General features: G+C 44.9%; 1 protein-coding gene across 1 annotated transcript in view; it reads left to right on the top strand.

Moving 5' to 3' along the window:
* Positions 1-11246: 11246 nt before the first annotated feature.
* The window catches only part of LOC120841457 (palmitoyltransferase ZDHHC17), a 57626-nt gene continuing 53719 nt past the window's right edge, over positions 11247-15153 (top strand). The window contains exon 1 of the mRNA XM_040212349.3: positions 11247-11353. Within this exon, the coding sequence (XP_040068283.2) occupies positions 11294-11353 (60 nt within the window). The 5' untranslated portion in view covers positions 11247-11293. The remainder of the gene's footprint in view (positions 11354-15153) is intronic.

Genomic DNA, 15153 nt, shown 5'->3' with positions numbered 1-15153 from the left:
GCCGCGCGTACACAGACGAGGCGAGCGACCGTTTCTCTCGCGGGCGTTCTTTTTCTTGTTTTGTTTTCGTTTGATAAATGGATCGGATTGGATTGAGTCGTTGTGTAAAAATAACTTCGGCTTAGATGAATGAATGGATAAATGTTAACTTTTTTCTTTGTCATGGGGCGTAGCTTGCGCCATCTACCCTAAACTTTTTTTTCGCTATTTTTAGGTTGTTGTACAGCGTGGCTAGCATATACCACATTTTCGCCAATTTTAGCGAAACAATTGAAACAATCACATTTTGCGTAGGTATCGGTCGCATTTGACAACGTTACTGTAGTCATTGAGAGCTTGAGAAACGCAGGGCATGGTTTATTATGATCAGGCTTCTTGTTGCGTGATTTGCCCCTCATCGTTCTTGACGGGGCCCTGCAAGGACTTCTTCGCTGGTTTTTAATTTGCACCAAACCTGAGCGCACTCCACGCAATAACTTAATGAAACTCTTCTTTTCTCGGATTTCACTTTACTTTAAAAGTCATCAACAAATAAAAATTACAAAAAGAAGCAAAAAATAACCTCCTTCATGACGTCCTTGGTCGCTTGAGTGGCCGTGAACTAGAGGAGGAGGGGTAGTGAGCTCACCGTGCGCTCACGGCTGCCACACTCTGTGTTGACGGCTCGAGAGGGCGCCACTAAAGCATGTTCTGGATAGGCTGTATGAAGCGGGCAGCCAGGGCGGCTCGCATTGCATTTGCTGCAGTCATTGGCCACAAACGACAGCAAACACAAGGTAAAGATCAATTCAGAACGGGAGCCACTTCGTGCTGCCATACTGCCAAACGGCCAAACCGCAAGCCAAACTTTCTCGCTAGAGGCCTTCGGAACACTCGGAACCGGTCGGATCCTTGAGGTCGTATACGACTGCAGCGCCGCCGCGTACATCCGGGACCTTTCTACGCTTGCCACTCGTCGGTGCCCGATCCCACTACACCTTTCTAGTATACGCCGCCTTTTCTACCGCTTGGTGGCGGGTACGTCGACGGGTACTTTCTTGTTTCCGTACTTTATAAACTGCATTTTTTTTTTTGGATCTAAAATACTGAACAAAATCTACTTTCATAAATAATTGAAATGGTTTGCACCACTTATATTTTGTATTTCAACTAAAAAGAAGCTTTTAGCGGCTCTGACCAGTAGTAAGCCCAGGACCAAAGACTTCACATATTGCGTGCTTTTGGCAACGTAGGTCGCCCCCGTACGTGGATCAGGTTTCCGCATCATCCGGTTAAAATATGACGCACTGATATTTACCCAAGCGGCACAAGAATATTAGGTATCTACACAATATTGTTGGCAAGTACTCCAAATATACGGTTCTTCCCATCCACACGATGTCCAGACAATATTATTTCAAAAGCGGGGCCGTAACAGCACAATATCACTGGGGTACTGCCAGCGTCAGCTGAGCATCTGCCAGGCATTGCGCGTCAATTGAGTGCCGTCAGTGTCGTCCGTGTAGCTGTCAGATATTCTTTGTGTATCCACAGAGTACTAAGAGAGTCGGCTGAGTATCCGCCGGGTATCGCGTATGTCAATCGAGTACTGGCAGTGTCGTCTGAGCACCCGCAGGATATCGCACGTATATCTACAGAGTACTTGGAGCGTCGGCGATATAGTCCGTTGCAACTCAAGCTGGTAGGGCGAGGGTAAGACGGGCCGGAAAGAAGGAAGCAGACAGAATGCTGGGGAAGCAAGGGGGAAACCTCCTTCTCTCTTTAACGTTTCATCTGCTTCCTCCTCCCCGGCCCTTCTTACGATCGCCCTACCTTTTCGAGTTGTAACGGACTATAGATACCGCTCAATTTATGTGCAACAAAAATATTTTTATGTGCTCACACCATCATTACGCTTCGGGCTTTTTTGGCACCTTTATTATATATACACACCAGATAAATTACGCATACCACACGTATCAGCTGATCATATACATTGAGTGCATACACATACACGGCACATACAAACATCAGTCCAACAGCACACTAACCAACACCTCCGAGAAATAAAGCCGTAGCGCTCTTATGACGTCGCAATGGAATGCCATCAAGAGTGTGCGTCGAAGCGAATGCAACGTGTGTGGATTGAAAGTCGTAACACGCTTTTAGTCACATATGCGTGTCTTATTAGCTAAAATGAAAGCTGCACATAGCAACGGGTTTAGAAAACATTTCATTGCACGGGCAAAACATTACACCGCTAAATAATTGTATGAAATGGCAAGAGGTATGCGTATAAGACGTCTATAGAGAAATGTGATTGTGTTGAGTCGAAAACATTGAGTCACGCAATTATTACTGTAGAAATGCATGATTTATACAGAAATATACTTCGGCAAAATGGCGAAACACGCAGTGATTTGACAAAGCAAAACAGATCACAGCTAAAAATCAGGTAGACATAGTCAACGCGGACACGGCTAGACAAGTGTCACTCACGATCATGTATAGTGACTGTTATCGCGTGCAGTCACTGAATTCTTGCATTATACCCAGACCACATGGCAAAATAATGTAATTTTGAACGAATTACATTTTGGGGTCGACAAATCAGCTTGCGGTGCTCGTATAATCACTCAAGACCGCGAACTGGTTAAATCTCATATCATTTAATGAAAATATATTAACTTTCCCGTGTGGCAGGGGTGCTAAATTTAGAATCTAGTCAACTAATTTACACCTCCCTATGGGCTCGAGCTGCCTTAAAGCAAAATATAACTTATTTTTTATACAATAATACTATTATCTTAATACCGTTAAGAGTCTAGTATAAATGCGGTAAAGACAATAAAATAACATTGGTATAAATAAACACATAAGTACCAACAACTCACTTTCAATAATCACAAACTTGTTATTCACCTTCCAGTAAAAGCTAGAATATTACCACACATATTTACAAATGTTGACACAACAGCACGTGGATAACAATGCAGACCAACACTCCATTCTATCACGAGATTTAAAAACAAAAAATCGACTGCAGCACTTTACTCGCATTCTACATGACCAAGAAAACTCATAAATAAGTTGTTTCTCGCCTTTCAATCATATCCATACGTCCCGCTCTATTCGTCACGAAAACATTTGAACACGAACTCCAAGAAGTCTCTTGGTCCAGACTTCTTGGAGTTTGTGTTCAAATGTTTTTGTGTTTTCGTCAATAATGACCAGTGTCATCGTTGACTAGTTACCACACGTCACTCGAACCGTAGCAGGACTTGTTCCACGAATGCACGTAAATGCCGTAGTATCAAGCAAAAAAAAAAAAAAAACTAACCGAGACTTTGGTGACGATGGAAGAACTACAGAAAGGAAACAAGTCTCAAAACAACCACACACGAGAGCGCCAAGCACTGATACTGGCACGTCGGGGACCGAAGACAAAAGGAAGACCATTGGGACAGGTTAGTCAGCGTGCGGACGAAACTCGTAAACAACACGTGATCACTCTCTGTCTTATTATGCCTTCTTTCTCGCTCGAGTTGTCCCGTCTCTCCCCTCTCCCTTTCCAAGTTCTCTATTTGGGAGGAAGAAAAATAAACAATATTCGTGTCAATCGTGGTTACTGTGGAGACCGGTTATAACGAAGTCAACGAGAATCGGAGATCGCTTCGCTATATCCGCTATTTCGTTATAACCGAATTCGGTTATAATGAAGTGCAAAAAGGGAATGGGAAATCGTGATTGCTTCGCTGTAGCCGCTATTTCGTTATAACCGGGTTCGTTATAACCGGTCTCGACAGCACCCGGTTTGCGTAAACTATATATCAGGATTGCGTCGGTGCAATAAAACAGATATTCCGTGGACATCGGCCATGTCAAAATGGTACCGGTTTTCTTTCAATCTCATTTCCGAATCGGCCGAAAATGCCTAATACTGCGCAGTTATTGCCGTTTCAGAAACGATATTCAGGAAAAAACATGGTTCGTGTATCATATATATCATGGTTGCGTCGCCACAATATAACAGATATTCCGTCGACATCGGCTGAATCAAAATGGTACAGGCCCAATTTTTCCGATACAACGGAAAAATCGGCAATACTCGCACGACTTTCCCGACCCGACGCGAATATCGCCTCAATATTGTGTGCTGCCTGGGTACCTACTCCCTCCGTGCCCATTGGCTTGCCCGAACCCCAAAAAAGGTGGAAACGGCAAAAAAGGTAGACGCTTAAATATGATCTCAAGGCCCCTTTAATGGCTGATGACACAACCCGATTGGTTGTAGAGCGATAATAAGATGTTAGAAACTCGCCACACCCAGAGTTTCTGAAGTTGTCGGTATGGTGCCTGGAATGCGTCCGACTGTTGTGTTTAGCGTACTATGCTGCCCATGCATCAAAAGTGGTTCAAAGTGGCAACAAATGACGTCACAGAAGCCGGAGAGTCATGACGTCAGATGTCGCGATCCTGGCGGTTGGTTGTAAAAACGCAGGAGGCGTCCGCCATCAAATTTGAAACACATGGTGTGAGATGGACCCTCTCTTCAATCTAGGCTCCATTTAGCTTACGAAGCTCCGCCACGAAGCAGACTCGCAGAGTAGTGCGCATGACGGTCGAGAGTGAAATTTTATGGTAACAAGGATGAGGTGATAGTGTTGGTCATTGTCTACAGCCCTGCAGTCTAGTCTTGCTCCTAGGGAGACTCGAACCATGGAGAGCATGTGCTTGCAATTTAATGGTGGACAAGTTCTGTACAATGCATGCATGTGTGCATTGTCACATTGCAAGAGGGAATACAGCAAGGAGAGAAGCTGTTCACCGTTTGCAGGCATTTAATGCTCTCCTCACACATGGTATTGCAAACACATTCATCTTGTATGTAGTGTGTCGCTTACCTAGCACTCTTCGAGGCAAACAATGTTTCCTTTTGTTTTCCATGGGCCAGTTTTATTAAACCAAGCCCCTCAGCCTCATCAAAATGTTAACTCAAGGAGACACATATTAGTGGGGGGTGTCACATATACTTTTAGCAAACCTTCAAACTTTTAGCAAAGTTTATCGAAGCTCGACTTGTGGACAGTGTTGTCAGACTTCTATGCAAAAATTTTGAATTATTTCTATATAAGTAATTTATAAAGTAGCTAATTTTATATTTAAAAAAATAAACAATCTTCAGAGAGCAGAAAAGTAAATGTGTTTTTAGTATAATGCTCTAATGAGTTTGTTCACATCAACGAATATTGCACTTACCCCTAAACTAAGTGGTGTCAGCTCGTTCTCAAATTTGCACACATGTGCACAAAAGTAGAACTTTTGACGAACCTTTGTCAAACTTCCGTGTTGAAAGTTTGGAAAAGCTGAATCTATTCAAACTGGAACTTTGGCGGGTTCGTGACATCCCTACACATAAGTATGAAGTGCGACCAGAAAGTTCAGACACCAGTTTCATAGTGCAAAATAAGAGGGCAACAAGGTGATGAGTGTGGCAGAGCCATATATTGGACTGCGGCAGTGACCTTCCTATGTCATTGTGCCAAGGGGTTTCGTTCTGTGAACATTGGGAGCTGCTCTACACAGGTTTTTGTGATCATGTGCACGAGCAGACTGGCGATTTCAGCAAGAACTGGAAACAAGAGCAAACATCAAACTTTGCATCAAACTAGGCAAAAATGAAATGGGGACCTTTCAAATGATTCGGCAAGCTTATGGAGAAGCAACGAGTCATGTGAGGTGTTTAGACTAGCATGACAAAACTTCACTGGAAGACGAAGAGACCTTTCACGAGCACAACCGCCAAAAATGTTTCCAGAATTAAAAAACTTCACAGCGAGGAACGTCGGGGAACCATTCAATACATTGTTAACAATGAAGATTAAGCTGAAGGATGATCATTTTAAAACAGTTTGGCGCAAATTGCAGGTGCTTGACACGCTCCAAGACTAGAAGCTTTTCAAAAGCGGCTGAAGCACTGTATCGCTCCACAGGATAACTACTCCAAGGGAGACAAGGGTTAACCTTACATAAATTAACTATTTTGTTGTACCCAGAACTTATGGAACTTTTTTGAGCTCACCTCGTATATCATCAAAAAGAGAAGAGATACACTTTTGATAGCATGCATGGAACGAAGCAACAATTCACCATTATAGAAATAACTGGAGCCACCTGGCTTTGAGGATTCTAAGGATGAAACCATCAGCAGATTAGGAAGGAGAGGGAAGAAGAATCTTAGAACTAACTTGGGGCTAAATAGATAAGCCACAATAGGTATAAAAAAGACTTTAGGGGAGCTCAATCTAGGTAAAGCAGCTCAATAGAGCCAGCAGGACCTTAATTCGTTGGAAAAGGGAGTGCCAGCACTACCTTGATTGCATGTTGACATAATTTTAAACCAGAGCCTCCCAAACCGGCAAATTTTTTAAAATGGTTCATTATGCCATTGTCATTTCGTGAGCCTCTCCGTTCCTATTGAATGCCTCATCTTTTATTTGATGTCACTGAATAGTTCTTGCACCTACGGTGAAGCTATCGTCTACTACAGCAATAAGGGTTTCCCTGCAAGGCGTACACTTGTGCCACGACAAAGCAAGGTTTCTTTGCAGGTGGTACTGCGGTTCTAGGAGAATTCCACACTCTGAGGGATGACGATTTAGTGATACACTTATAGGGCAGATGGCATTTCCTCACCTAAAAAAGAAAAAGCAACCAGAAAGCCTGGGAACATGACGAATGTGCTCAAATACTGTGGTTGAACAGGTCAGACAAGCCATGTGAATGTGGTTTTCTAGCCACTAGGGGAGAAACCTGGTCACATACCAGTTGTGCAGATGTCCCCTATAAGAGCCAGCGCTTATTTGTAAATAGATGGATGGACTGTGCCACACCTCGCTCACTAGGCAGAGTTTGGCGACTCGGCATGTCTCAAACTTCGTTGGCCAGTTTAATAAACTTCTGGGTGGAGTATTTGATACTAAAGAGAACTGCATTCTTTTCTCTATATCTAAAATTAAATAGTGTTACCCTTTAATATCCGTGTCAAACGAATCGTCCAAGGCAGTGGCAGCATTTTGAGACCATTTAGCAGCTTGCGATTCCGAAAAGCATGAAGTGGAGCAAACCACTCTGCACTGCAAGACAGTAAAGAGATGGAAGGCCACCTAAATATTTCTCAATGCAAGCCACTGGTGACTTCTGGTGTTTCTTCTTCAGGTCCAACACCACTTCCTTCTTTTTCTTGGGAGCCACCACAGCTCGGAGCAACAAAACTGTTTTCAGGTTGCTCCAGCTTCCAGGCATTCCTCCTTTTGTTTGATGGCAGTGCTTGCCACAATTTTCAAAGCAATTTCAGGTTACAAGGATAGATTTTCTGCGCCGACAGAACCAATTAATCTTCAAGGTGTGCTTGCACTTAGCACAAGTGGTCTGTGTTAACGGCTTTACATATTTTCAGTTTGTCCACCTGCTTCAGTACGCCTTCGACTTCAACAGCACCTTTCACGATACACAACACTTCGTGCAAAGCTTGTCGTAACCATTCATAAAAAAGTCTAAGTGTTCGTCAAAAACTAGTCTTCTGGACGAGTAAGTGACCATGAACCACGCGACGAGTGTGATATATCCCGCAACTCTTGCCCGTTGCCTCAACAAAACTTTCAAATGTTCACAGCCCTGACAGTAATGTGACGGCGGAGGCATGCTGTTTAAAGAAGCTCATTTTAGCGAATGCTGTTTTACCAGCTTGTTTATCGAATCCCTTTATAGAGAAACCCAGTGTAAAGAAAATGGTGACAAGCGTCCTTTTATCGAAATCGGCTGCCGCGAAGCGGCGTGTACGGATGGGCCAGATGTGTTAACATTTCTTTGAGTAAAGCTATACGCACTTTGAAATGCGCTTCGGACAGAAATGGCTATACGCACTCCGCTAAACTCGTATAAAACAAATGGTCACTAGTTTTCTCAGCGATGGCATAGCATAGGGGTTAAAGTGTCCGCTTTATATGCAAGTGGACGAAGGTTCGATCCGCGGTAAGCCTACTTTTTTTTTTTTCTCAAACATTTTGTTTTGTCGAGGCATTTGGCGATGTTTACGACATTTCTTTTTTGCGATGAACACTAAAAAAACCGAATGTTGTCGACGAAACTTTGCAGAACTAAATGGTATGGGACTCCCTTTCCGGAGGTGCGATCGGGGACAGCGGGGCTTGGGTTGCCGGCTGGATGCCGCGAAGCGGCGTGTACTGGTTAAGCTTTGTAGTTAGCAGCCGCATACTGTCGCCGCGAAGGGGCTGTGTTAACAAGCTCCCCAGTGATACACGCGCCGTTCGAAAAGGGTGGCCCGAGCGGCATGACCTCTCCGCGGAGTGCGTATAGGCCTCCTGCACTGAAGCTTTGAACGTATTGTGGCACCCTCCGGTGGCGGACAATAAATGTCTGAGTAGTACAAGCCTGCCAAGGCCTGTACAATAACAAACCTGTTCGGGCGGCTTTTTGCCTCTGTGCGCTGCTATTTGTGCGTTCTCGTGGTAGCGATTTAAAATATGTAACCAGTAGTCGTCACCGCACAACGTTACCGCGGGGACCCGCTCGCCCCAAGCTAGTAATTTCTCCTTCGTCCAAGCACGTCGAAACCTATGCACGGCCTCGATGCGTTCAAAACGTCGCCGTCGACGGTACTGTTGCGTCGTCAACTGTCAAGAACAGAAAGAGCCCCGGAGTGAACTTTTACAGATTCCCATCGAAACTGTGCGAAGTTGAGTGAAGGGAACGATACTAGCCGCCCAGCGCACTGAGTAAGCGAGACAATTGTTTTTCTCGCCCTCCAGGTGCTAAGGCGCGGCCACCCGATCAAGCGGCCGTGGCATGCATCGAAACGTGCGTCATGCGAATTTTACGAACAGGAACACACTATACTGTCCGATCAGTTGAGCGATCCGATTGAACTATACTTTGTTTCAGCAGCCGATGCTACAAATGCGAGCTGCAGGCTTTCAGTGACCCTGTCAAGCACTGTTCAGGGCCACATGCTCGCACTTGTAGCGTCGGAAACGAAGTATACATCGAGCATGCGCGCGCACCAACACACCACAGAAATCAACAAGCATGTGCTGGAGGCGGAGCTCCTACTGCTGATCTTATGTTGCGTGAAGCTTACATCGCAGATAAGAAAAGCTGCAACAGCTCGAAAGGCAGCTTACAGTCCTTCGTTTTTCTCCTGCCCCGGGTGGTTGGCTAGCAGACGCACAAGCGTACGGGCTTTCGCCTTTCTGTCCTAGCCGAGCAAGCCACTCGGGGTAAAACTTCTGTGCAAATAAAGATTATTATTATTATTGTGTTCGATGCTGCGCTGGCCTCCCTCCCTTCTTATTTATTTATTTACGTGTGCGAGTGTGTGGTGCCACAGATCTACGAGTACGTGCCACTGGCCTTTTGGTGTGATCAAACTCTTCTCAAGAGTTAAATAAAAAAATATCAACGATGTGATCGGCCGACAGACAGCCGGTCGACGCTCGATCGCTTCCGTCTGCTTTCGCGCATTTTCAAGGTTGGTCATCAGCTGATAGCGTTGGCTGTACGGAGGGGCTGCAGTTTGGGAGTTTTTGCTTAAAAGATGCGTTAATGTATCTCGTAATGCTCACCTCAAGCTCGATATCATAAGAAGCTCGCTGTTTTTGCGAGTGACAGAACGCCGACACCAAATTTGCGGCTTCTTGTACAGCGTAGACGTAACTTGCATCGCTGAGTTTATTCTCTTTGCGAGGTGGTTAGAAATTGGCTCGATTCCTTGCCGTAAGACAATTGCACGGAAGGAATTCATACCACCGGCTACAATTGCACGCGGGACAAATTGGAATGAGCAAGTTTGTACTACCCAATACCGATAACCAAATCGTAGGGGGCGCTGCCAGCCGGTTTTTCTGCAGCGCCTCCTGGGCAAAGCAGAAGGCCTATAGCCATTTCCGTCCGAAGTGCACTCGGGAGTGCGTATAGCTTTACTCTTTCGATAAACGGCGTTTATCTAAATTGAAGCTCCGTTCTCTCTAAACCAAGCTTCAATAAAACGTGCCCGTTCTCTAAAACGTGTTTCCATGAAATGGTGTTCGATCAGCGTCGACAGCGTAGAAAACATGCGGTATCACACCCGGTGCCAATAGTGCCACTAAATAAGCTACGCTTCGACACTTGCCTATATTGTCTTATAATCATGGTTGCCGGTTATCTGAAATCGCAGCAAACACTTTTCTGTCCTTCACGTATGTGTAAACAGTTCGCAACAGAGGAAAGCAATATTACATGAGCTTCCTAACACCGAATATAATGCTGCGGAAGTCGCACTTTTGAATCATGACGATTGGCAGTGGCGTCTGCTCTGCACAAGCACCAAAATGGCGGCTCATTTAGGTGCCAACATCCACCTGCCACGGGGAACTAACACCTCTTTGCCGCCGACAGCGAGACTGTAGTGCTTGATGTCGTCGTACTCGAAGTGCACGTCGCACACTTTACTCTGTGTGGTGAGCTTGAGGTCTCTTCTGCGCAGGGTACGCTTCCACTTTTTAAAGATGGCAGGGTCTTTCGGCGGCCCGAAAAAGTGGCGCCTTGGGCACGTAGCTGAGGCATCGTGGGGTAGCCGCTCCTGCATCCCGGTGCAACACAGCTGGGCATGGCACGCCCAAGCAGAGAGCTCAAACTAGGCTACACAGAGCACATCATTCGGAAAACTCGCAAGACGAAATTAAGCGACAACACCTGCTAACACAGAGCACAAAATGAGCAAGCGAAGAACTAGAGGAGCAGAGGCGGCAGAGGAGCAAAGCAGACGTCCCCACCAAACACTCAAAAGGGGGCAAAACGTTACGCAGGGGGCTATCAGGCTATGCCTCAGCTGATCGACTCGACAAATCCTTGGCAAATCCAGAGCTTGGGCAAACAAATAAACAGTGTTACAACAAGCAACGTTCTTTACAAGTAAAGCAAAGTGGAGCCAACCGCGACAACGTTGGAAACGTGAACGCCGCCGGAAACGGAAAAAGAAGGATCGTAAATATTTCAAGGCTAGGTGCTAGGTAGCGCAAGTTGCCGCCCCATACAAGGATTATAACCAATACCATATATCCACGTTTTTCTTTGGTATTTGTTTTCACCATGGTTTTGCTATTCTTGAAACCTTCTTGAAAGTATTTTATGTGTTTCGGGTAATTCGTATACAAGACTACGTGACAAAACCAAAAAATTAAAACGTATTAAAAAAGTCAGAACATTACTGTGGTGACGCACTGCGGCCGCTTGGTGCATTAGTTTTCTCATCATGGACGGCGAAGCGGATCCGTCCTGTGCACCGGTGTATTACACAGCGACCGCCGGACAGGTAGTCCTTTCCATTTGCATTTCACGCGCTTTGAAACGCGACGCAACATTCGTTCTTGTGTCTCTCCAACTTTGCAACACACCCCCGTCGTGTCAAGACGCGTAAAACTGCCATCGATTTTGCGTATACCTCGACAAACATCACGTCGGGAAAACCTTTAAAAATCGAGCGAGAAAAAAATAAAAACAAACAAACGACAAACTAGCTTTCTAATCAATTGCTACCTTCGATTACGTTCGGATCAACCAGGGGCGTTTTATTTCCTTTTTGACCGCCCATCGAAAACTGCGTCTCGTACGTTTTGCATTCATAATTATTGAAGGTGGCTTGCATACTTGATTACTCACACACACACACACACACACCTTAGTCCCTGTCGAAACCGTATTTGTCGCGTTTTTTTTTGTTTGTTTGTTTTGTTTGTAATTAAGTAGTCAGGATGTTCGGCGTCACTTTGTTTTCACCTTCTGCAGGAGTGCCCGAATAATTTATAGTAATTAATAACACTCGCATTGCATCCTCGTCAACCCCCAAATGAGCCCGGGATATTTAAGTTCATAAATGAAAACATTACAAATAAAAATGAGCAATGGAATCACTATAGTTTCTATCTTTAGTCTTTCAATCTTGGTGATCGCACACATAATTTCTTTTTAGAGGAAATTGAAACAGGATATCAGGAGAAACGTCTGAAAGTCAAGGTTTTTGCCTCTAAGGAAAAAGAAAGGGGGTGGAGGGGGGAGGCATTGTAGGAATCTTGTTTCGAAAATGGGCTAGGAGACGAAGTGATTATTTAGTGTTAAGTTGGCTTTGGTTAGTTCAGGCTAGGTTAGGTTCGGTTTACCGCCGTCATTTTATCTTGGGAAAGGTTCGCATCCTACACTTGAGAAAAGATGCTCTGATATGTGTCTATCTTCACTATTAGAAGAAAATTATCCAATGCCTAAGTGAACCCAAGAATGAAGTTCCTCCTGCAGTTTGTACTTGAAGCGCGACATGGCCAAAACAAGAACTCCTGCACATCTTATTTTGTGGGCGGCTCCACCAAAATTGCTGCTACGTAGCAGCAACGTTGAGAACCCCCAGAGAAGGTCGTTTTGCCTCAGTCGTCTGCTTTTGCTACTTGATTCTCGTAGGCAGCACAGCTTTACGCGCTTGTTTATTGGGATAAACTAAATAATTGCGATTCATCAGCGCTGCAACAAAATTAGGAATGAACAAGGACGTAAAAACGTGATGCGTTTTTCTTTTCTTTTTTTTCCTCTTTTTTGTTCTTGTCCTTGTTTTCGCAGGAAAACGCGAGGATGCAAAGATTGCACAAAAGTCAAAAGAGAAAAAATTTAAATGAATGTTTAGAAACCATTTAGCTCTTTCTGTTTTTTTTATTTATTAATCAAAAATAATGTTAGGATCATCCTGATTTAAAACATCTGCAGCCAATTCAAGTGTCTTAGCACACATTACCAAATTTGATGATGGCATGTTGATGGGTACACTCCTGCCAGATACTAATTTACACAAAGACTTAGTACTAGTTTCCACTAATCACCCACCTCTCGAAAAAATTTGGTCATGCTAACAATTGTCAGGCAAAATGTGAATATTCTGCGAGCAATATTGCGGTTTCGTTCTTCATCAGTTTATATCGCACAAATGCGGAACCATAGGATTTCCGCGTAGGTTCTCTATCAACAGTATCTTCAACAATAAATTGTAAGTCATAATTGGCGCCTATCTGAACAGCTGTATTTCAACCTTCGTCGCGATTTCTTGCTGAAGTGTAGTGGCGTCGTATTTCGTCTTCACGCTCTTGAGACTCCTCGACATAGCTGCTACAATCTCGCTTTCACTTTGTGGGGATTCCTGTGGTCTCCCTTCCCCAATGGCTGCGATAACGGCCGCGGGTTGGAACACTCGGCTTTCTTTGCCGTGAGCTCCGATCTGTTCGTGAGGCGGAGGGTCCCCTGTCTTGGGGGGGGCCCTCCTCTCACTCTCTCTCGGGGGGACCGATTTCCATTCCCCCGCTCGGATGCGGATCACTGCTGACAGGCGAGGAGGAGCCTCTTGTTTTCCCGCTTTCGGGAAAGGGAGTCGGGGACTTGTCCGGTGACCACGAAAGAGATAGGACGTGTATCGGCGAGTTCTCCAACGCTTCTCCCGTCTTGGCTCTCCGGAACCCCGCGTCTGGCAGGTAAGGACCTTTTCTTACCTTGCCGGCGCGGGGGGCATTTTGGATGGGGACATCGTAGTTCTTTCAGAAGAGCATTCTAATAAATGCTCTTGGACTCTGTACTTACTCTGGTACATGTGTCTTCTCTTCTGCTATATTCGAGAGAGTGAGACAAGGTAGTCGATCATTGGCACTGACGGAAGTAATTTATCGAACCGACCCGCCGTAATTTAGCCCTAAACATCGTCTATATTGCCGCGAATATGTGGGGACCGCGCTACTAGGTTTGACGTCTTCTTTGAGATTGCTGCCGCTGTTGAGATAACCTTTTGGTTACTCTATCGGTACCTGTGTTGGTAGCTAGCAAATCCCACAACTTCACCTGTCGTAGGGTGCAAAGTAACATTCCTCGTGAACTCGTAATCGTGTGGATCTGGTATGTGGCGGTATGATCGCAACCAGCCGCAACGCCCGGATTCTCTGTCTCTAAGAGGTGTTGAGCTGAAGGTTACAAGAAGTTTGTATCCTAAAATCAATTTTACCTGGCTTCAAAATTTTACTAACCTTTTGAGGTCATTCATTGTTTTCTTCAAACATAAATTCGAGGATGACGTTCGAAACACTTAGAATAAGAGCCAACGTGAACCCTTATCCGCACTTTGACGACCTTCCGGAGGACAATGCTTAGTTGTGTTACGATAGCTTGTCCCCCTTCGAAGAGGCTTTGCAATTTCCAACATCTTACACCTGGCAAAGTTTAGTACTGCAAAAAATAATCCAGATGTCTGGCTTTGGCTAAGTGTGCAAATCAAGCTAGTGAGAAAAAAACCAACAACATTATTTTCAGCTATTATTTTTATGCTTCCACCGTGTCACTCTTGCAGAATATTTAGACAAAGGTTTTTACGATCCGAAAAGCACCTTGCTTTCATATGTTATACTGATTCTGAGCTGCGACACAAGTGTTTCGCTTGCTGAACTATGAAAACGACCTTCTTTTGTCTGCCAATTTGCCTAACCGGCGTGCCCCGCATTGTTTGTTGCAGTCCCCAGTGGAGTTAACAAATGAAAACAACTTTTTGATTGTGGATTTCGTCAAAAATGAATGTGGAAAGCCATGGAATTTTTGCATTGGAGAGAGAGATAGGTACAGTCGAACCGAGCAGTGGCTCGCACAACCCACGCATTGTTTCACTTTAACTTGGCAAACTCTGGAAGCTGTGTCTGTAACAGCACTCCACTTGAGTGCACATACGACTGCAGCAGTTGTTGAGCTAGCCGTCGTCTGCTAGTCTGGAGTCTTTTGCGAAATCAACAAACTTCAGAAGAACCTCTACCCTGGCTAAGGTACTCTGCTTGTATAGACAATTCCAAGCATGGCACCTGACTGGTGCCCCTTGCACGCAAGCACGTGAAGCTTACACCTGAATGTAGCTTTGGCAAGCTTGCACTTGTCTGGGCTTGTCCGCACGAAAAGAAACATGGCGGCGGCCAGTCGCCTTGCTTGCAATTGTCTATAGTGATATTAAATCATTTTAAAGGATGCTCCATGCATCTGTGGTACCATAGATCTTGTGTAATCTAAACTGTAGGTTCTGACTATCCCGCTCCAATTTCTCAATTCTGCTCT

This window comes from Ixodes scapularis, unplaced genomic scaffold, assembly GCF_016920785.2.
Source record: "Ixodes scapularis isolate PalLabHiFi unplaced genomic scaffold, ASM1692078v2 ptg000064l_1__unscaffolded, whole genome shotgun sequence".
In the NCBI taxonomy this organism is placed as follows: Eukaryota; Metazoa; Arthropoda; class Arachnida; order Ixodida; family Ixodidae; genus Ixodes; species Ixodes scapularis.
The sequence above is the reverse complement of the archived record's forward strand: the minus strand, read 5'-3'. Positions and strand labels throughout refer to the sequence as shown.